Source organism: Podarcis gaigeae (assembly GCF_964106915.1).
Source record: "Podarcis gaigeae genome assembly, chromosome: 6".
Lineage (NCBI taxonomy): Eukaryota > Metazoa > Chordata > Lepidosauria > Squamata > Lacertidae > Podarcis > Podarcis gaigeae.
This window is the reverse complement of record NC_139682.1, coordinates 55,676,197-55,700,046: the sequence shown is the minus strand read 5'-3', so window position 1 is coordinate 55,700,046 and position 23,850 is coordinate 55,676,197. Positions and strand designations below refer to the sequence as shown.

The 23,850-nt window shown below is 41.9% G+C and overlaps 2 protein-coding genes across 8 annotated transcripts in view; both read right to left on the bottom strand.

Annotated features, from left to right (window-relative positions):
* The window catches only part of RNF11 (ring finger protein 11), a 31,334-nt gene extending 24,822 nt beyond the window's left edge, over window positions 1-6,512 (bottom strand). The window contains exon 1 of one of the 2 annotated variants that reach the window (XM_083742583.1): window positions 6,426-6,512. In XM_083742583.1, coding sequence (XP_083598709.1) covers window positions 6,426-6,497 — 72 coding nt within the window. In that variant the 5' untranslated portion in view covers window positions 6,498-6,512. Of the gene's footprint in view, window positions 1-5,709; window positions 6,346-6,425 lie in introns of those variants that run through there. The other variant, XM_083742582.1, reaches the window with a different exon arrangement.
* A 4,801-nt stretch (window positions 6,513-11,313) lies between these two features.
* Window positions 11,314-23,850, bottom strand: part of LOC310846199 (uncharacterized protein) — a 36,865-nt gene continuing 24,328 nt past the window's right edge. For 4 of the 6 annotated variants that reach the window (XM_083742337.1, XM_083742339.1, XM_083742338.1 and 1 more), the window contains 5 exons: window positions 21,521-23,005; window positions 18,306-18,411; window positions 15,413-15,539; window positions 15,006-15,036; window positions 11,314-12,820 (listed from right to left, as the gene is read on the bottom strand). In XM_083742337.1, coding sequence (XP_083598463.1) covers window positions 11,559-12,820; window positions 15,006-15,036; window positions 15,413-15,539; window positions 18,306-18,411; window positions 21,521-23,005 — 3,011 coding nt within the window. In that variant the 3' untranslated portion in view covers window positions 11,314-11,558. The remainder of the gene's footprint in view (window positions 12,821-15,005; window positions 15,037-15,412; window positions 15,540-18,305; window positions 18,412-21,520; window positions 23,006-23,850) is intronic. The other 2 variants (XM_083742341.1, XM_083742340.1) reach the window with 1 other exon arrangement.

Here is a 23,850-nt window from a genome sequence, read left to right as displayed (position 1 = left end):
GGGCCTCCCGCTGCTGCTGCGCCACTGTCATGCGATTTCTGTTCTCATCCTGAAGCAAAATTCTTAACCCGAGGTACTATTTCTGGGTTAGCAGAGTCTGTAACCTGAAGCGTATGTAACCCGAGGTACCACTGTATAGCCAAAGTGATGTACACCATTCAAAGGGAGGGGGGTGCTGTAGTGCAGAAAGGGTTAAAGCGAAGGCCCAGCTGTTACAGCATCCACAGCACCACTTGATAAAATTGTATCATGTTACTTGGTTAGAACTATGTGCTTTCAAGAACAAACAGTATTGTTCCTAGAATGTCTATTACAATAAGAAGTGATAGTTGCACAAGTGTGAAGAGCGACTTACTGGATGGTGCCTGTGACCTCATTGGTGAGGAAAGACAAACTGCATTATTTCTGTTAAGGCAGCACCATATTGCCACATTAGGAGAATGCAGTTTTACTATATCGCTCAAAGGAATTACCTCATGTAAGTCTTTCAAATAAATAGCAAACACCTGCAAGGATACCCCATTCTGGTAACCTTTCCTCTTTGTAGATTTTTCTATTTAGTCCTTCCAATGTATTTTACCTCATGTCTTTTGTACAACAGTTGTTAGAGGATGAAAAATGTGAGCGTTCCTCTGCTGTCCCACTCACCCCTACTTCCAACCTAGGAACAGGACATTGTGCTGAGTAAAAGTTAGTGCTAATACAACCCTTTGTGTATGTATAAAAATACAAAGGAAATGATATAAGTATTAGGGGAGACCCGTGCTAACAAATTAAGTTTGCAACTCCAACCTGAATATGGATATGGCACCTCCAAAAGAATCAGTGTTGGCATTCTATGTTTTGGGAGAATGTGCTTTTGCTGTTAAAGTCAGCCTTGTACTGGTGGTTACAGCCTAGTTATGACACAGTGAATAACACATAAAGGTATTGTAACAAGAACAGGAAAGAAATTACAGACTCACAAAAAAATATTTAAAATTGTGATCTGCTCTCTCTAGAACTTGCATAAATCAATACAGCCTTTAGATTTTTTTGCAGCTGGAAATGCCGTAACAAACATCACCATGGGTGCAATCATATGCCCACTTACCTGGCAGTAAACCCCTTTAACTTGATAGTTTTCCTTCTGAATGAACATGTATAGTATTGCTCTGCATATATGCCTTTCTATAGGAATGCAATGCTTTTCTAAGAGTTGATGGCAGTTTTTTAGGCTGCAGTCTTATGCTCATGGACACTGAGTTAGCTTAATGTACTAGTTAGGACATACTTCTGAATGAAACATGCACAGGATTGAGCTACATTATCCACTTCATAATGAAATATGCACTGGTGACTCTGGTTTTTAGTTATTATAGCCTATTTAATTAAAAGCTCCTTATGCTTAAGAGCCAGTGTTAAAGTATCAGATGAACCAGATCCAGCAGAACAATTATGTCAAATGCAATCTCAAAGTCTATTTTGATAACGCAACACTATTTCAGGTATTCACCATATAGTTGGATTAAAACACACACACACACACACACACACACAATTAAATGGAAAGTATTTAAATGGGAGAAGAGAAGACTCCCTGGAGAAGACCCTGATGTTGGGCAAGATGGAGGGCACAAGGAGAAGGGGACGGCAGAGGACGAGATGGTTGGATAGTGTTTTCGAGGTTACCAGCATGAGTTTGACCAAACTGCGGGAGGCAGTGGAGGACAGAGGTGCCTGGCGTTCTCTGGTCCATGGGGTCACGAAGAGTCGGACACGACTAAACGACTAAACAACAACATTTAAATATTCAAGTTGAAACTAGCAATATGAATTCAACTTTCATATATTTGCCAAAATTAAAGTGTCTCCAACAGCAACTGAACACATTTTTCCATAGCGCTAATAGTTTTCAAGCTTAGCTCTAACAATGGATTCACCATTTGTGCCACAACAAAGAACTATTTCAAGCAGCACAGCAAAGCACACTAGCAATAGTTGTGGCTTCCAGGCACAGGTGTACCTGGCACACCACAAAAAGTGTGATAAGCCCTAACTCTGGCCAACAGGGCCAGAACAGGGCAGCAAGAAACTAGCCAGACAGGTTCCTGAATGCCAACAGGCTTGACCACAGCAGCAGACAAACTCCTAAATAAGTGTGCACATAATTGCAACTGTGCAGAGCCTATCCTATTCATGTTTATTGAGATAACCTACTGAGTTCAATGGAATATACAGTACACCCAAGTAACTGTGCATAGGAAAAGCAGCCTTACATAGCAATACTCAGAAAGAAAAAGTCTCACTGTTTTCAGTGCCATCTATTACCCAAAAGTGTGTAAAGTTACGCAGAAGATTCAGATATTGGTGATCCTTCTATAACATCCGTGCATTCTCTTCTTTTGAATCATTCAAACAATCCATCAGAGCCAACCTATATTATCATCTAAAACACCTGTAGGTGACCGATATAAATTAAATACTTCCTGTAATTTTGTTAACTATGAATTATTTGAATATTTTGAATGACTTTACATCCTGATATTAAATACATGGAAGTAAGTCCTTGCAACATGATAGTTGTGAATGTGATTCTGATTAATGCACATGCCAGATACATGCATGCACCCAAGGTAAAAATGAAAAACGCCAAATGAACAGTCTCTTGTACGTGCAGATATAACTTCACTGGATGACTGCTAGTGTTTTTAGGAGCAGCCTTTTATCAAACCTCATTCCAAAATACCAAGGTGGCAATCATATGCATGCATACTTCAGCTGGAAATGTATCTCACTGAACTCAATGGGAGTTCAAATGGCCTGGTCTACATGTCACATTAAAACCATAGTTAAAAACAAAATATGGTTTAATGTGAATGTGCAGTATGCTTTAAAAATTCTTGCTCCACTCCAATGTTTGAAACACAGATATATAAGGTAGAGGCCAAATGGCCCCTTTAATCAAGGTTACAGTTGCCAAAATGGAATGTCTAGTTGCCATTTTGGGGCAAGATGGCTCTAAAGTATTGTTTTTCAAATGATGAACCGACTGTGGTTGATTATCAGTTAAACATCTGGCTAGTGCAGATGACAACCTTGAACTAGGATAAGAACTTTGAAAACTTAAAGAAGAAAAGTCACTTGACCCACATATATATTGGCCTATTCCTGTCCCTTTTTCTTAATGGTCGCTTGGACCATTCTTAACGTAAGAATATTCTTCACAACTGAGCAGGGAAGTGGGGTGGGGTAAGTGAAGACAAGCTACAACAGTTAACTATAGTGTTGTTCACTGCTCCTGTCCAAACATCAGGAGTTAAAGTTTTGCAGGACCTCCTCCATCAGCTTGAACAGCTCCAAGTCTTGGCTTTCCCAAGCGAAGGCAAGCTGCGCAAGCAGGAGGAGTGAGAGCAGCAGGGACCGGTGCAGCCCCGCCACAGGGATCAGGCAATGGGGCAAGCAGGCAGGTGAGCAGCTGGCCTCCAAGCTGGGCTCAGCACAGCTGTTTGTAGCAGGACCCCAGCCCTGCCTCACATACATGGAAAAATGTGGAGTGGTACATAATGCTCTACAAAAGATGCAGTCTTCTGCTGCTACGCAACTGTGCAAATCAGCTGGCTTGCAGAAGAAGAGACTGCCCTTTCGCTGAAGCACTATGGTGTGAACCAGGTGAAGTGCGCCATAGCATAGTAGCAAAAAACCCCACTGCTGTGCACCAGCCTGCCAGATGGTGGAGATATCGGGCGCCATCCTGGTGCCCAGGCATCTTCACTTGGTCGCAAGTGGCCGAAAGCCAAGCGCAACAAATTCCGGGGGAATTTTGAACATGGCTCCACTCCTGCTGTATCACCAGGAAACAAGTGACTCTCTGGCTTGCTGTGATGCCTGAACATGGGTTTGTGGTTTGTTTTCCCCAAACACATAATTGAGAAGTAAAGTAAGCCAAGATTCACACGTCACAACAAGCCAGACTGTCTTGTTTTTCAGTGGGTCAGCAGCGGACAAGCAAAGGGAGAACTTTTGAGCCGTGTGCACCTTGCTTTTTTACATTAAACCATTGTTTGTTTTTAACTATGATTTAATGTGCTAAACTTACCAGGCTTATGTTTGAGATAAGGGTGCAAGTCACATTTCAAGATTCAGTTCTTGCTAAGAAAACATCTCATATCCAGTAAAAAAATTAAGTGATGTGGGGGGGGGGGAAAGAATCAAGACTTCCTTTATCTTAAATAAAATATGGAAATATAATTGCTTGGAATCCAAGCTTTATATCTTCATAAAATACTTCATTCTGTTTACAGCTGTTCTAATACCAAGGAATAAATCTAGATTAATACACTGTTAGATGTAAATCAATGAGACAAAAATAATTTATTGTTTCTCCAAAACAAAAATAAGTGTGTTTTTCTGGTTATAAAATGAACGCAAATACAGATTAAAATTTCTTCATGTATTTTGACATCAGCAAAAATATTAATGAAAAACAATAAAAAGCTAATAATCCCAATTCTAAAACTTGCAAATTCATACCAGAGAGGACACAAGGCAGAGAGAATAAGAGAAACACCCAGGAGGAAAATGTCATTGCCCTGGCCTGCTGTCAATCACACTTGGGAGAAATAGGATCTATTGCCATAAGAAAGTTCAAAATTAATGATTGGAGTTACTGCTTTTGCATATAATGAAAGGCAGAATAAAGAAACTGAGACAAAGATAGTGTGTGTGTGTGTGTGTGTGTGTGTGTGTGTACAGTCTTCGCCTTAACAAGGTAATGAGACAAGAACAACACCAGACAGTGATGTCACCGCATGGAGAAACAAAGGAAGCTGCACAAGCTGAAAAACTAGAACCCCTGTTCTGTGGCCTAGATGAAGAGACTATATCTGAAATCGTCATTTTAAAATGTCATAATTAAATTATCAGGTCCAGAAAAACAGTGTCATCAATTAGGTGTGAAACATGCTTACACAGAGGTAATCCCCACTGAAATTTGGAGCTTGCTTCCAAGTAGAAATGGTTACAATCTGTTTTATTCAACCCAAGATGCAGTTCTGTTTTATTTTTGTTGCCATTATTTATATTTTGCCCAGTACAGTGTTCCAAGCTCACTTCTGAAAGCTGTTTTCTATATATCTGCCTTTTAAAAAGGGAGCTCGGCATATTAAAAGACAAACACAGCAGCATTTTAACGCTGAAAATCAGACAAGAGAGGCACAGAAGAAGAAACAAAGAAAGTCTCCCCCATCAGGCTGAAAGCAAGAGGTTCAGCTTCGAGAGAGGTCTGGCCAGTTGTCAAATTCCAAACCTCAGGAGTAGAATAAGCACTGGGGGTGGGTAAGGTGGGGGCAGAAGGGAGGCCCCCAATTTCTGACATTCAACTCATGAGGTATACGTATTTTGGTTAATATCGATTCCTAGCCGCTGCATAAATGACACAAGTATGGGGGGGTTTCATTTAAAAAACAAAACAACAACACCCCCAACAAAACTGTGTACATCCACACAAATATCAATAAATGAAGCCTCTCCCCACCAGGTTGTCCTGTGTTTTGGTTTTTTTCCTAGCCTTCCCGTCCACCTTTTAAATTCCTCTCCTTCCCCACCCCGCAACCCCAGCCCCGGGTTTGCCCGTCTGACACGCACAGCCGTTCTCACGGCGACCCCGACCTCATCTCAATTTGTTGTGTTTCCCCCCTGCCCTTCTCTTCACCCCCCAACACACGGTACCTGATATGGCGGCGGCGGCTCCTGATCTGGCTCAGTCCCATCCCCATAGCTGGCCCTGTCCGACTGGGACTCGTGCAGCAGGGAGATGTCATCCGAGGTGGGGGATTTCAGGCAATTCCCCATCTTCCCCAAAGGGAAGTGGGGGGTCTCCTCCTCCTCCTCAGAGACACAATGGCAGCTCCAGGCGACGGCTTTCCTCCGGCCTCCCCTCAGTAGCAGCAGCAGCAGCAGCAGGAGCCCAGCTCAGGAAGCTCATGCCAGCCTGCCAGCCTGCATAAGCAGCTTAGCCCCGAGTCGGCTCGCCCCAGGGACCCGCTGTCTGCCTGCCCGCCCGCCTCCCCCTCTTCCTCGCCGCACTCCGGCGGAGAAATGGCAGCGAGGTTGGGAAGGGAGAGCGGTCTTAGCCCTCGGCCGCCATCAGGGCCTCGGCAAGGGGCTTGCTTAGCCCTCCGGCGGGGGAACGGGCAGGGGAAGCAGCGTCGGCGTCCAGGTATATACACAGAGCGCGTCTCCTCCCTCAGCCCCAAGCGCGGTTCTTCTTCCTGGTCACCAGCCTTCTGCGCACTGAGCTTTTGTCAGGCAGGCCTCTCTCGCTCCGGAGCTCCTCCTCCTCCTCCCCTCCCTCCTCCTCTCGCCCTGATGTCTACAGGCCCGGCTTCTCTCGCTGCACGCCTGGCCCCCACCTTCCCCTCCGAGCCAAAGGGAGAAACAAGCACCTTCAGGATCTGCGGCCGCGTTGAAACCAGCGACTTTTTCCTTTCGCCAAAGGAGGCATTTTGTCCCGACATGCTTCCCGTATTAAGTTCCCGTCAGATTACGTGTCTAGTTTTAAAAGGAGGGCCTCCCCCCCCCCGACACAGCTGTAGCACTTTTATCTGGAAGGTGTAACGTTGCATCCCCTCAAATAAGAAGCAGCTGGCAACCTTTCTCCTTTAAGACCGTCGTTTTAATTCAGGGCAATTGTAGGGAGCCCGATCCTATATACCGTATATACTTCCTGAGAAATCCCAAACACTTGCTGCCAGATAAAGTATGTTGGAGATGACAGCGTTAATATGTTGGCTACTTCCCCATTGCGCTGACAAGTGTTGTTTTCTCCCACTGTGTTGTTAGGTGGGGTGCATATTCTAATTCAGACTGGTAATGGCGAGCATAAAACCAAGAGACAACAATAGTTTTGTATTAAAAAACAACACTAGTGTGTTTCTGGTGAGACACCAGAAATTATTCTCTAGCTTTGTTAAAATTGTAGGTTGGCAGGGAGCAGATTTCCCTAAATGGCTGAGTGCCAGATCCACCCCATAATTCCTGAATTTAGTAAAAGTCAGAATTAATCAAGGTTTGGTTAAACTTTGCCAGACACGCACACCTTCTGGATTTAGTTATGCTAACGAGCCAAGGCAGCTCTGCAGAGCTAGCTGGATGGGCCATTAAAAAGGTAAAGACACTTCCGGGTCACGTGGCCAGCGTGACAAGCTGCATCTGGCGAGCCAGCGCAGCACACGGAACGCCGTTTACCTTCCCGCTGGTAAGCGGTCCCTATTTATCTACTTGCACCCGGAGGTGCTTTCGAACTGCTAGGTTGGCAGGCGCTGGGACCGAACGACGGGAGCGCACCCCGCCGCGGGGATTCAAACCGCCGACCATGTGATCAGCAAGTCCTAGGCGCTGAGGTTTTACCCACAGTGCCACCCACGTCGGATGGGCCATTAGTAGTGGACAAAACCATCAGAGGGCAAAATCTTCCAGGTGAGGGAGAGTAGGACCTCTTCTTTGCTGCGTGCTAGTGGCCAAAGGCAAAGGCCAGGTTCAGGGTTTCAACTCTGAATGCTATTGGCTCTGAAGGAGGTCCTTGAGTCTGTAAGCAGGGAGGAGAAGGAGGGGCAGAACTCCATGTGATCTGGGAATGACAGCCAGGAGAAGAGATACACAGAGCAAGGCTTTTTGCTCTTCTTTGAATCAAATGCTGCACTTACGAAGGCCAGACCTGCTTGGAATGCGAATTCTCACAAATTAGCCCTTCATCTGGGTTTAAGTTGTATATATGTACAAATAAACCATATATCATAAAGATGCCAGTCTCCACTGTGTCTTATTCCCAAAGGAAACACAAACCCAGGGTAAATGCCTAGAATCCCTGAAGTGCACCACTAAGCAGAGATTGGGGTGGTTTTGACCTATAAAGCCTTATGTGACTCACGACCACAGCACCTGAAGGATAGCCTCTCCCACATGAACCAACCTGAACCCTGCATTCTTTACCTGAGGTCCTTCTCCTTGTGCCCCCTCTGAGGGAGGTGCAAAGGGTGGGAACACAAGGATGGGCCTTCTCAGTAGTGGGTCTGTTTATGGAATGCTGCCCCCAGGGAGGGAGGCTAGCAGCAGCACTGTTTTTAAACACCAAGCAAAAACATTCTTATTTACCCAGGCCTCTGGGTCACAAGCCAGTGGAACCAGGGTGGGCTTTTTGAGGAGTGGTCACATCACCGCCTCTTTCAGGATGGCCAGGACCACTCTATCCTGCAAGGATACATGGATTTACCCCTGGACTTATCTGGTTATACCATTTCAGCAAGTTCTAGCAAGGCAAGGGGGCAAGGGGCAAGAAGATACATCTGCCACATTGTCCTAAGCACCTTATCTGCACCGGTAGGCTGCATCCACCAAAACTGATCCCATAATGCTGCAACAGACATTGCACCTCAGTGGAGACTGCGGTGGATATAGCATCAATATCGCTATAGAGGTGACTTTAGCCTTGAAGTGCCTTGCAAAGTATTCACAGTGGGTTTCCGAAGAGTCTAAAACTCTATTCCCTGGAGTAGGTGTTAATAGACATTTAGCAGGCTGGCTACTATCTTTGAAACTGGGAGGCAATCCACTTCACTATTGCTAGTAGGATTTCAAAAATGGTTTCAGTCAGTTCGATTTGGAAGTAGGCTGCTTGAGACCAGACAGAAAAAGTAGCATAAAAACTTAAGCTGGTCATCTCAGTGGAGGTATTAGTACCAGTCATATGCTAAATAAGGACAGGTTATGTCATGCTAAAAAATAACCCACCCATATTTCTACTACCATAAGCCTGCAGTATGTTATCAAAGTTTCAGACTGACTGTCTAGAAGAAAGGAACTGTCTGAGAAGTGACAAAAGTCAAGGGGCCTGTTCGTTCATCACAGGATGAGACAAAAGACAAGGGGCCTGTTCATTTGTGAGAGATCACAGGATGAAGGGAGATCACCATGCTGAGATTCAACATTGTTAGTTTGTGGCCAAGGTGGTTGTTAGGGCTGTTGTGGGTTGTCTTACTCACCCTCTCCATCAGCCCCGCAATCTTCAAGAATTAAGTCTACCCTGCAAGAGGCTTGACAGGCCTCCAGCTGAACACACATATTTTCTACTACCCATGTGAGAGGGCAAGATTTCAGTAATCCATTTGATTACTTCATATGACTACGAGATGGCACTGTGGACGAAGGCTGGCACAACAAAACTGACAACACTTTACACCACAAGTTAGAACATAGATGGAATGCACAACCCTACCAACCTCAGTAGGAACACAATATTCTTCCTCCTTGTGTTAATTTAACATGGTGACCACAAAAATATTAACTCAAAAACATTAGTAATTGTTGAACTTCAACAAGTATCGCAATGACCCTGTGAAAATTCTATGTAATGAACAGCACAGGTAAAGATGGCACAGTATCATATACAGGTATCTGTGATTCACCAAGGAAAGGGAAAGAGACAAGAAAAGGTAAGAAAAGAAGAACTGAAGCAAAAATCAAGTTCTCAGACCATGTGCAACCAGTGGAGCAGCAGCAATTATTTGCCAGCACCAGATTTCCACTGGGCCACTGCTGCCATACGTAAGTTGATGTACCATCATGATTAAGAGTGTGTTTTGAACCAGAATGCCACTGGTTCATGTCTCATGGCCTCATCCTGGTGGCCTTGAACTTCCTAGGTAGCTTTAAGCAAGTCACTATTCTCTCTCAGTATATTTGCAATATGACAATGCTAAAATAATAAACACCTTTATTGTCATTGTACAGCCTGTGTGCAATGAAATTAAACGAGCCTCCCCCCCTCACTCAATCTCTTTTCGAACAACACACCACCTCGCAAGTCAATTTCGCTATGTTATTTTCCATTCAGCAGCCTAACACCCCACAGATAGAAGCTATTTTTTAGCCTGTTAGTATGGCTGAGTATACTCTATATCTCCTGCCTGAGGGTAGAAGATTAAAGAGGTGATGGACGGGGTGTGAGTCATCCCTGAGAATTTTTCTCGTTCTCCTAAGGCAACGATCCCTTGTGATGTCATCTAGCAGACTCAAGGGACAGCCCATGATATCATGTGCTGTATTCACCACTGTCTGTAGAGACTTTCTGTCCGTGGCTGCCAGGCCAGCATACCACACTGTGATACAATATGAAAGGACACTTTCTATTGTGGACCGGTAGAAGAAGTTCATCAGTTGTTGTTTAACATTACTTTCGCAAGACCCTGAGGAAATGGAGTCTCTGTTGGGCCTTTCTGACCACCTGAGTTATGTTGATTTTCCAAGTGAGGTCCTCACTAAGGTAGACTCCCAGGAATTTAAAGGAGGAGACTCTCTCCACACAGCCCCCCACCCCGATATACAATGGGGCAGGTTCCCCTCTCTTCTTCTGGAAGTCCAACACCATCTCCTTTGCCTCACTAATATTTAGGTGCAAGTTATTCTCTAAGCACCATGTGGATACTTTTTAAACCTCCCCACTGTATGCTGTTACATCTCCCCCTGCAATTAGGCCTACTTTGCAAGGTTGTTACATGCAAAGATTATTGCAATAATTTATGGAAATGCTATAAACAGCAGAAATGGTCTAAGTTGTTCTCATAAATGCTATGTTATTTTTAGATTTTCCTACTAAAATCTGAATGGTTTAATCATAAACAGATTCTGTTAAATAACATTCCTCCAGAGGAAAATGGGATTTGTTCTGCTGAGGTTTTGAAATTTAATTTATGCCCCTATAAGTATTTGTCTATTCACAGCCATCTCTATCTTGATCTGAGAAGGGAAAACCCAAATTATGTCCATACTAGGAACACTGGGAGGGACGTGGGTGGCACTGTGGTGTAAACCACGGAGCCTAGGGCTTTCCGATCGGAAGGTCGGCGGTTCGAATTCCCGCGACGGGGTGAGCTCCCATTGCTTGGTCCCTGCTCCTGCCAACCTAGCAGCTCAAAAAAAGCACACCCAGAGTGCAAGTAGATAAATAGGTACTGCTCTGGCGGGAAGGTAAACAGCATTTCTGTGTGCTGCTCTGGTTTCGCCAGAAGCGGCTTAGTCATGCTGGCCACATGACCCTGAAAAACTGTCTGTGGACAAACACCAGCTCCCTCGGCCAGGTAAGCGAGATGAGCGCCGTAACCCCAGAGTCATTTGTGACTGGACTTAACTGTCAGGGGTCCTTTAGCTTTACCTTTTTTAGGAACACTGGAAGCTCTGCCACTGAGCTATGGCCCTTTCCCACATGCTGTCCACACAACAACCTGAATACAAAAATGTCTGCCATCTCTCACCTAAATTAAAATGACTTCCAATAAATATGTTTAGTCAGTTTTAATTTCTGAAAAATAATTCAGAATTTATGTTGCCCAGTATGTATACATTTTAAAAAAAAAAATCTTAAGACACATTACTACTATTCAACGGCTTTTTCGTCACAAAACTCAGATTGTAATTTCTCCACATTTCATGTAAGCATATTCAAAGAATTTGTTTGGTGGGAAATAGAACCATCAACATTTGTGAGAAGAGTTACAATTATTCACCAAGATGTAAAATACCGATCATGGATTTTGCACTGTAGAAATCTTGGTCAATGGCTGGTCCACTTGTGATACTGTAGTAGAATAAGGTGGTATGGTAGTATTGTCAGGTTCTGACTTTAAAATATTCTGTGTCTGGTCTGATTGTGATATTTCAGTGGAGAAGGGCCCTGTGATAGCATTGTCAAGTACTGGCTTCGAAATTATCAATGCTTGGTCTACTTGTGATACTGTGGTAGAGTAAAGCCCTATGACACCACTGTCAGTTTCTGACATTGAAATTGCCAGTGCCTGGTCTACTTGTGATACTGTAGTGGAGAAAATCCCTATGACAACATTGTCAAGTCCTGTGTTAGAAATTGCCTGTGTCTGGCCTGCTTGTGATACTTCAGTTGATAAAGGCCCTGTGATAGCATTGTCAGGTTCTGACTTCAGAATTGCCTGTGTCTGGCCTGTTTGTGATGGTTCGGTAGAAGAAGGCCCTGTGATAGCACTATCAGGTTCTGACTTCAGAATTGCCTGTGTCTGGCCTGTTTGTGATGCTTCAGTAGAGGAAGGATCTGTGGTAGCATTGCCAGGTTCTGGCTTCAGAATTGCCTGTGTCTGGCCTGTTTGTGATGCTTCGGTAGAAGAAGGCCCTGTGATAGCACTGTCAGGTTCTGACTTCAGAATTGCCTGTGTCTGGCCTGTTTGTGATGCTTCAGTAGAGGAAGGCTCTGTGGTAGCATTGCCAGGCTCTGACTTCAGAACTGCCTGTGTCTGGCCTGTTTGTGATGCTTTGGTAGGCTCTGTGATAGCACTGTCAGGTTTTGGCTCTGAGATGGTTGGTTTCTTTAGTGTCACATCCTTTGAGGTACTTGGTTCTTTGACATCATATAAACAATGGTCTGGCTGAACTCCTTGCAATACTTTACTAGATATTGTGAGATCATCGTCAGATTTTGATTTTGAAATAGTTTTCTTCAGTTGTGGTGACACATCATTAGAGGTACTCTGCTCTTGATTATCTGGCTGTTGTGGAACAGGAACCAGCTCGTTTTTGGGGGGCACAGTGTTGGAACCATTTTCCATGGTCACGGATTGTTGGGAAGAGACATCATCACGTACATCATCACGTACATCAAATAATGATTGTATGCTGTCACTGGACCGAGAGGGAAGCACAATCGCTCTGGATCTTATAGTCAAACCTCTACATGATATTTCTGAACTGCCTTCTGTATCAGAACTGCCATATATTTCCTTCATAATAACAAATTCCTCTTTGGAACATGTTTTAGTAGCTGCAATGAAAAGGATCACATTGTTCATTAGAAGTGCATGATTTAAAAAATGTAACCATATCATAAATTTATATTAGATAAAATTAGGAAGGGGATGAGCAGAAGCTGTCTTTACCAGCTCTTCCTTTCACTGGCAGTCCCATGACATCCCTAAAACGAATCCCTCAAGAGATGGGGGACCCTGATGAATGGAGAGGGCTGTGGCAGAAGGGAAGGGGGAGATAGTAAAGGTCAAGGAGAAGCAGATTCTGCAAATAGGAGTGCTGCTTACAGATGCCTGATTTTCAGTGATTTTAGTGTATTTGATACAAGCAAATGAGTTCAGTGTTCCTTCTACACATGTGCATGGACGTAGCTAGGATTTATTTGGGGGGGCAGGCCTTTTGTTTGGGGGAAAGAACCTCAGTTTGCTATGTATTTTTATTTATTTGTATTGATTCAGGGGGGCAGCTGCCCCCTCCCTGCCCCCTCGGCTACTCCCATGCATATGTGCTATTTTTCCTGTGGTGTAACTAATTATTAATATTTTTGTGTATTCGTTAATTATTTGTATTTCATATCTTCAGCCCCTTGAAAGGGTCCTCTCAGTAGATAGGAAAACATGCACAAGCATAAAAGGGCATCAAAACATATTTAAAAAATAAAGAATAAAGCAACAAAAGCAATTCAACTGATTCTTGCCATGAAACGAAGTAGCAAGGCCATAATAGAGATTTGCCTAGCTGTGGTGAGTCAGAGTGGCAAATACACCCCAAACTTAGGTAGGTTGCACCACAATTCATTACATTTGTCAGGCAAAAGAGAAATGGAACGAATAAAAGTAGCTGAAAGAGAAAGGTGACAGAGAAAATAAAATAAAAGGAGAAAGCCATATAGGACAAAATTTTAAAAGTTGGTTCTAATTTGCAAGTTGGAGTTTAGGGTAGATGTACTGAAGACTCAATACATCTACAAAGTACATACATACAAAGTACATACATACAAAGTACAATACATCTAAAAAGTAGAGACATCACCTTGCCAACAAAGGTCCGTATAGTAAAAGCTATGGTTTTCCCAGTAGTGATGTATGGAAGTGAGAGCTGGACCATAAAGAAGGCTGATTGCCGAAGAATTGATGCTTTTGAATTATGGTGCTGGAGGAGACTCTTGAGAGTCCCATGGACTGCAAGAAGATCAAACATATCCATTCTTAAGGAAATCAGCCCTGAGTGCTCACTGGAAGGACAGATTGTGAAGCTGAGGCTCCAATACTTTGGCCACCTCATGAGAAGAGAAGACTCCCTGGAAAAGACCCTGATGTTGGGAAAGATGGAGGGCACAAGGAGAAGGGGACGACAGAGGATGAGATGGTTGGATAGCGTCTTCGAAGCTACAAACATGAGTCTGACCAAACTGCGGGAGGCAGTGGAAGACAGAAGTGCCTGGCGTGCTCTGGTCCATGGGGTCACGAAGAATCGGACACGACTAAACAACAACAACAACATTGAAGACTCTCTTATTAAGATAATTATTATTGGCCAGCTTTTCAAAAGCACATACAGTGTGTGTCTGAAAAGCACTATTTTCACTATACAGTAACTGAAAGTGACCAGAAGAGCTAGAATCTGTTATGGGTTTTTTTGTATCCTCTTCCATACTGCAAACTTGTATTTTAAGTGTTAAATTTATACAAACAGAATGCAGCTGTAAAAGGAACTGTGGGTTCTGAGTATTAATGAGAGAAAGTGTTGTTTTATTCCTTTTGGCACTTTTTTGTGAAGAGATCAAGATTAGATGTTCCTCATAAGGAAACCCATGCACTTTAGACAATATGGTCTCTGTGTAAAAGCCCTTTCTTGTGGATGGACAATACAACATGGTATGATGACTTCATCTGTTTGTTTCATCTATTTGTTTACGTTACATTTATTTCCTGCCCTACATTTATTTCCTGGCCTAAGCATCCTCAGTCAGACAATATTATTGTATTTAGGGGTATATCACATTGTTACCAAGAGCCTTTTCACAAAATGTTTTGCCTGAATCTAATTTTTCTAGTCTTTAAAAATAGACAACTGATAGTAGGAAACATGCCTTTCCACACAGTTAATAGTTTACATGATTTCTACTTTGTTTTATTTTACAAGCGATGTCAGTAGTATAACAAATTCTCAAACTGCACTCTTAAGAAAAGTTTTAATACCTGTTGCCAATATTTGATTCTTCCTTGATTCCTGTGAGACATAAACGGAAAGATTATCATCAAAGCACCATGATTATTATATTAAAAAATGATATAAAATAAAGTACTTTCAATTGTAACTTGCTTGGTTTATACCTGGCTTGTAACAGACTCAGGAAGCCTCTGTATTCCTGTTCTAGTGGATCTGTCCCTGCTCCAGCCCCTGTTCTGCCAAAACTCACCTACTGAGACTTCTGCTCCAATGTACTTGGTTTCCTATGGCTCAGAGTTGCCATCTTGCAGAAAGACCTCCCTTGCTAAACTAGGTCAAATGTGTTTAGGGTTAAGGTATTAACTTGGCCTCAAAATATTACCAGTGCAAAAATGCCACATATATTAACAGTTCATTTTCCATTATTATATTTTACCTGTGGTTGTCCAAAATGAAAATTCTGCGAAAGAGAAATAGGCGGACAACACTGAGAAGCAGTGTGTTTCCATTCCTTTTTGGATTCTTCGCCTTTCAAACCAGCTTCAAGAAATGGAACAAATTGCCTGAAATGCATTTTAATACATAAATATTATGGTTCTCTTTGAGATAGATCATGAATCCAAAGAACTAACATGTAATAAAATTAAATAGCTAGGTTTTTAAAAATGCTTTGCTGGTATATTTCAGAGGTGGGAACCCTAAGGCCTAGGAGCTGAATGTGGTCCTCTATTCCTCTCTACCTGGCCTTCAGAACTCTCCACAGGCCACGGCCCTCAATGACTCCAAGTTTTTTTGACTGACTGGAATGTGCTCTTGAACTCCAATGATGCCCCTTGCTTTTCTGGATAGAGGATACAAAGTGGTATGTGCTCATGGGTAAAATTTATATCTGTTGCTCCACTTCCTTTTATCTCTAGCCCCATCCACACTGGTGTGTGGCCCTCAGGATGAAAAGGTTTCCCCAGCCTTGGTATAGATGGATGAAAAAACACTTGGCAATTTTTAGCTGACCTGAATGGTGAAAAAGATGTAGAGACTATGCAATAAATTAATCTCTTTAAAAGTGGTATTGCAAAAATGATTTTGATAAAGATGAATAACTTGTACAATGATCAAGACAAAGGCAATATCTAATTAAGTCAATGGGGCTGCTGAGATCAAAGGTATTTGTTTATTTAAAGTATTTTTATACCACTTGTAATTTAAAACTCACAAAGTGGTATAACCACACTTTGGGGGGTGCTGTATCTTAATGCAGCGCCATGGCTGCTAGTCCCATGGCCTTCTAGTGAGTCCTGAATGCCAGTCAACAGCTGAGCAGTGGCTGGGCAATACTTCTGCATTAGCATGGGAGCTCTTTTGTGGCTCCAAGGCTGGTGGGGGCAAGAGGAGGAGAACAAGCCCCCACTGCAGTGCACCTGTATTCAAAAGGCAGCTGGCAACATTGCAGAGGGAAGGAATAGAGACCACCACCATAAGGCACTGGTTGTGGTAAATTGAAGAATCCCAAATTAAACAAATGTACAGTGGTGCCCCGCAAGACGAACGCCTCGCAAGACGAAAAACCCGCTAGACGAAAGGGTTTTCCGTTTTGGAGGCGCTTCGCAAAACAAATTTCCCTATGGGCTTGCTTCGCAAGAAGAAAGCCCATAGGGAAATCTCCGGGGACCTCTTTTAAATGCTAGCGGTGGGGAGCAAAGCCTTTCCCCCCCCTCCGGCCTTCAGAAGAGGTCCAGGAAGGCCGGCGGGGGCCGAAAGGCTTTGCTCCCCACCGCCAGCATTTTAAAAGCAGTCCGGGATAGCAGGGAAGCGCTTCCCGCTATCCCGGATGGCTTTTGAAGGCAGGCGGGGGGGAGCAAAGACTTTTGCCCCCCGCCCGCCTTCAGAAGAGGTCCTGGACCTCTTCTGAAGGCGGGCGGGGGGCAAAAGTCTTTGCTCCCCCCCGCCTGCCTTCAAAAGCCCTCCGGGAGCATTTTAAAATTGCCCCGGGACAGCGGAGGAATTCCCCGGACCTGGTCTGAAGGCGGTTTCCATAGGAACGCATTAATTGATTTTTAATCATTCCTATGGGAAACCGTGCTTTGCAAGACGAAAAACTCGCAAGACGAAAAGACTTGCGGAACGAATTAATTTCGTCTTGCGAGGCACCACTGTATATTTCCCTGTAACAGGGAATGGAATCCCAGGGTTATCTGGATCTGGTTGGCAGCTGTGCACCATCTTCTTGCAGAGAGGAGGGGAGCCATAATCACCTTTCTCCACCTGGGACTTAAAATGTTTGGTATACTCATAGTCAAAGGGGCTCTCCATAAAACATTGTGCTTGTGGCCCTTTCTCAGTCACTGGCGTCCCAGTTTCTGATTTGATCCTGGAATGTCCCGCTTTTCCCTAGGATGTCCCTATTTTCACTGGAGAAAAGTCGGAGTGTATGGAATTGTCCAACTCCCGAGTCATCTGAAGACAATCCTGTATAGAAAAGTTTTTTTAATGCTTAATGTTTTATTGTGTTTTCATATATTTGGGGCAAACCAGTAAGATGTGTGGGGTATAAATAGTAAAATTATCATTATGGAATGGGATGTCCCTATTTTCATTGGAGAAATGTTGGAGGGTATGCACCACCTGCCCTGTGGAAAGGGAGGGAGGCAGGCAAAGACAAAATCAAGGCCTGCTTCAATTGGACGGTCCATCTCCCCACCTGGCAAAATTTCCACGTTATATAATTTATTTGTCTTAGTAGCTAAAAATTGTAAGTCCTCTTGGGTGCCTTGGAAGGAGGGCAGTATATAAAAGCAATCAATCCATCAATAATAAAAATTCCCCAGTTCATGGAGATGTAAGAGGTGCGATACTCAACCAGGCCTTGCCCTAAGCCCCACACATCCCTATCATGGATGTGACTGTCTACCTATCATGGATGTGACTGTCTGGTATGACTATATTATGTCAGTCCTTCCAGTCCATTTCCAGCCCATATTAACTTTTAAAAGCCCTAAACAACTTGCAGTCAGTTTACTTTTAAAACTACCTCGACTTTAAGAACATATTTTGATGCCCTTCTCAATATACCACCACCAAACATGGTGCAGAGAGTGGCTGCTAGAGTGAGAGCCTTTTCAGTGGTGGCACCCTGGTTGTGGAATACTTACCCCAGAGAGACTTTATTTGTGGCGACGCTGTGGTCTTTTTGGTACCTTTTAATTTTATTACTCTATTTTTTATTTATTTATGTCTTAAAACATTTAGTGCCTTTCACATCTTTGGGATTTTTAAGATACATTGTTTAGAATATATATAACAAGATGAACTACTAAAACCTTGAAACCTACCTTCTATTATAGTACAGGTAACCTGCTGCTAATGCCAAAATAAACAGAGCTAGTCCAAAAATAGTGGCACATGCTATAAGGGCAGATGTTACATGCGTCAAAACATCTAAATAGAAAAAAAAATATTTTGAAAGTTAATTGTATGTACTCAACATTTACTTTGTGGGTGTTTCTTCTTTAAAAAATACACTTCTTCTGTTACAAACCAGACACTTTGAATGTGCAAAGCTAATTAGACATTTATAGCAGCATATCCATGTTACTGAGGGACGCGGGTGGCGCTGTGGATAAAACCTCAGTGCCTAGGACTTGCTGATCGTATGGTTGGTGGTTCGAATCTCCGCAGCGGGGTGAGCTCCCGTCTTTCGGTCCCAGCTCCTGCCCACCTAGCAGTTCGAAAGCACCCCTAAGTGCAAGTAGATAAATAGGTACCGCTTTATAGCGGGAAGGTAACCGGCGTTTCCGTGTGCTGCGCTGGTGCTGGCTCGCCAGAGCAGCCTCTTCACGCTGGCCACGTGACCCGGAAGTGTCTCCGGACAGCGCTGGCCCCCGGCCTCTTAAGTGAGATGGGCGCACAACCCTAGAGTCGGACATGACCGGCCCGTACGGGCAGGGGTACCTTTACCTTTACCTATCCATGTTACTGAACACAGGTCCCTTACACAGCTGTAAAGCAGAGTGACGTAGGGCAAATAAAAGTAGGTGGGATATGGGTGCTGACCTCTCTCCCTGTCCTTCACTTTTGACCATAACTTTTGACCATAACAATCCCTTCAGAAAGTTGTGTTTTTGACCTTTTGACTCCAGTACCAGAAATAAACCTAGCTAGCAGAAATTCTGCCATACATCTAGGGCTGAAAGGAGCAAAAGCAATGGGAAGAGAAGGGTCTCTTACTCCCTTCCTCCCGGGCTGTTTCCTCTGCTTTAAATTACCATCACCACTACTTTACAACAATCTATTTCCCCCCTATGGGCCAAGAGACAGATTACTTTAGGAGTATACATTTCATTCTGTAATTTGTCTCTCTGCCCATAGGATAGAAAAATACTGGCCTTTTAAAATTCTGTTTAAAACATAGATGATTATTTAAAAGTAATATTAGATCCAGCTGTATTTTTTCAACAATTTTCAAAATCACCCTCTACAGTACTTTAATACATTTGGCATAGATTGTTTTGCCAGTATGACAGAATGCATGCTGGTGCCAAATGTATTGCTCTGCTTTCTTTTGAACCACATCAGCAAGGCTAAGAGTGGGGTTTTGCCACCTGGGCAGCCCAGGACCTTCATACACACTGCTCAAGCTTGCACCCCAGGGAGGTCACTTTGGTGCTGCTAATACAGTGGTTTGATGCACCCACGGAGGCGCACTCCATTGCCTCTCAAGGCAGACAAATGCCAACAACAAATTATTGCCATCTAACTGACAAACAGAACTAGGTTGTTTTGACACATAATAGAAGCAGCACTTCCCAAGGTGACACAACATAGTGAGCAGGAGAATATAAAATTAATTAAGGATATGTTTCCGTGTTTCTGCCAGATTGCAGGCCTGTCTATCTAACAAGGCTTAAGATATTACCAATAAAATACTTATGGATTGTAAAAAAAAAGTACAGAATCACTCAAGGCAAGATGACTTGCCATTGCAGGATGACTCATGGGAAGTGCTTCATGAATGAAATAATAATGATGATGATGATGTTTGTCTACTCCATCTCCAGCAAGTCTATCATATCAGTAGCTAGAACTTCAGAGACTAAGAGTAAGCTCTGTAGCAGAAGTCCATAAACAGGGCCCTGTAACCAGCAAGGAACTCAGAAATTGCAAGGCTCAATATTATGTTCCTTCCATTTTGAGTGACATCAGCCTTACAGAATCTTCCAAGGCCTCCAAGATTATACAAGCTCTATTACTCAGGCCACAATCTAGCTCCATCAGCAGTATGGGGCATACTAACTCTTATATTTATGCAACTTTATATACAGTATGTAACAATTTACTGATATGCCAAAAAGAGAAAGCACAGATGTTTAGAATTTGGTGTCAGACTAGATATCCTTGAATACAATTCTTATTTATAGTTATATATTTTTTATTTGTGTTAACATTTACAAGACATTTCCCAACTAAGAAGAGTCCTCAAGGCAATATTTAAAAAAAACAGCAAAGAAAATGAAAACAAACTTAACATTAATTTAGCACTGCCAGAGCAAAACAAGGACAAAAGTGAGCAAAATCAACAACAAAGGCAGCAGCCTCAGCAAAACCAGCAGTCAGAGAAGATAACTTATCAATCCTTAAAACCTGTTGGAAGTATGACATCCTTCCCTAAATATATGAAGGTTCATAAGGGGCCAGAAGAGCCTTTCACAACTTTGGCTTCACTTCCCCAAATAATAATATTTTAAATATAAAGCAAACATGGTTTTTAGGACTGTCCTATGTTTAAAGAAATCTCAGCTGATCAATCAAGCTGGTTTTAATTTATTAATCTATTAAATCTGCATAAGTTTGCATTATTAAACATTTATTATGAAGAAAAAATGCAAGAGCATTGACATGATTTTTGTTGGGGGGGGGAGGCAGCCAAAGTTGTTGAGCTTATCTTGGGAAATCACAGGTAAAATACCCCTAAATAGGACATGGGGGGCAGGCTTCTGCTGGGAGGAGCAGAATCTCAGATAACTGAGTACTTTCAATGATTTTCAATAATATTTGTGAAGTCCCCTGCCTTGACTACGCCCTTGCCTTAGTGTTTTGGATAATGGATACATATTCTGCAGTACCATCTCAAAAAAGGCATTTTCTGTGTAAGAGGGAATGGCCTTTCTAAAATGGTGTCTGCCATCTTCACTTTTGTATAAGTACACATATTAAAAATGTTTAACATTTGGAGGGGAAATACATTGCCCAATTACTCAGGGACGCTTTTAAAAATCAGAATACATTTTTAAGCTATGCCTCTAACTAAGGAGTAGATTGCAACATCCATTAGCACCAGCCAGCATGGTCAATGGTTAGCAATGATGGGAGCATCAGTCCAACAACATCTGGAGTCACAGATTCCTAACTCCCAAGCTTGCTATCAATTAAATGTTACAGCCTTAACTCTTAAAAATATTATTTCTATTTTACATGTAAATTATAGCATAAATAACAAAAGAAATTCCTTCCAGTATCTGTAGCATAAATAACAGCAGCGTAAACCTACCTACAGATATTGGTACCGTTTCTGCTTTTGCTGATCGTTTCGTTCTTCCAACAACCGATGGACCTTTAAAAATGTGTTTAAAGAGATATAACAAGATTGGTAAACTCTCTTCTGTATCAAGATGCTTTCTTACCATGAGTGCTTTTAGAGGCAAAATTCTAAATCCCTTATGAGCAACACTCAAGTATTTCTTTTTTATTCTCTTTGAGGGTTGCATGAGATATTTCAGCACTTTTGTCATGTAGATTGATGCCTTTGCTTCACCCATTTCTGAAGTTAATACTACATTATTCACACCCACAGCAGTTTTAATAGCTGGAAAGGTAGGACTTATTAAGGAAGGCTGCACATAGTAAATTGTTGATAAAACTTCTATTCCATTTTCCCCAGGTTTATTTTCTTTAGCTCTGAGCCACTTGCCTAATTTTATTAATTTTTTGCTTCTGTACATTTTTATTTGAAATGCAGACTCCTTTATTTGTTGAATGTTGGGCATTACAGGTTCATGTGCTGAGAATATTTTCTGTTTGCTGGCACTACTTCTTTGGTAAGTAAATGCATGTATAAATGGAAACTTCTCATTTGCATTCATATAACTTTTAGTTCTTGTTTTCCATTTTTGCAACTTGATATTTTCTCTGATAGCAAAGCTTGTCCACCACTGAAAACTTTTAGAGAACTGACCATATTTTTCAAATACCATATATAGACTGCTCCATTCTACATTTAATACTTTCTTCCCATCAGTCATTCTGAATTGTTCTTTACTGTAAATATTTGTGTTCTCTTTAGAAAAGACTCTTTCTTTGACAGAAGTGAATATTCTATTACTGTTATTCTTAGATTTTTTCTTTTGTAGTACCTCAGCTTCAGTAAGCACTTTTCCTCTTGGTATCTGTGGTTTTACTAACTTTATCACCATACTTTCTAAACCTCCCTGATCTTTTTGGAAATATGCTTCTTCAACCTTTAACATCATATTTGTTTGACATGCTATATAACCCAATAGTGACCCGGCTCTTATGGGTTTGTGCCTATTTTCAAAGTATGTGATTTGCAATTGCTCCTTTCTTTTAGTTTCAGATTTCTTTCTAGCACCATTCAAAATACTGTGCCAATTCACTTTTACTTCATAACCATCACATTTTCTGTTCAGAATATTCCTGAGTATGTGTCTTAAATAACTTTTTCTTCTCAGAATTAGTTCACTTCTTCCTAGATGTTTTCTTGAAATGTGTACACTTATGCTTCCATCCGTAATTGGATATGGATTTCTTTTATATAATATTACATATTTTAGCAAGATTTTATGCTGATAGTTCCTGTAAGCATTCTTCCTAGATGTTTTCAAATTTGTTCTGAAGCCGCTGTAATTTCTGATTCCCCTTTTCTGCGTTGACTGGTCTAAGATAACATTTCCTGATGTTTTGCATGAACAATTTTTTGCCACTGGTACTGATACTTGTTGATACTCTAGTACATGTCCTGCAACAAAGCAAACAACATCATTAACTTAATTGAAATATTTTAAGCTGCACCAAGTTCTAATTATTATAAGGCTAAAGCTCAGTTACGTATAAAGCTAATTTTGCCAGTGCACAGTTCTTTAGGACAGGGTTTATGAACAACTCCCTCAGCGCAGAAAACGTTACAGTATGGCAGACTTTCGTAAATTTATAGTGGCATTATGTATCATCACAACTGCTAAGGACTAGTCCATATGTGGGGGTCTTGTAGTAAGGTTAAAGCTTACTGGGGAATGATATATAATGAATTGAAAAGGATGTTCAAAATAACTTTTATTTAAAAAACCCAGAAGCTTTTCCTTTAGGAATTATAGGGACAGAACTACCTAAATTGTATAGAAATTTATTTATGTTAGTTACTGCAGCAGCAATAATGTTACTTGTCTTTAAGTGGAAAGAAGCAAGAGTCCCAGTAAAGGAAGAATGGATACAAAACTTATGGAATATGCAGAAATGGTGAAACTTACCAGAAGAATAAGAAATCAAGAGAACAAACTTTTTATAAAAGAATGAAAATGGTTTGTTGAACATTTACAGATAAATTGTAAACAGATAAAAAAAATATTAGGAGGATTAGTGTCATAACCTGCAGTTTTATAAGAGTATATATTTACGGTAGATAATTACATGAGTAAGTTAAATGAGCTTGGATATGCAGAAGATATTAAGAAATAAAATTTAAAAACCACAAAAAGAGGGGAAAGGAAGTCAAATTTTGGAATGTCAAATTGATTGTAAAACTAATGAAAGTGTAAATTTGAAAAGTATAAATAAAAAACTAAAACAACAACAATGGATAAGGAC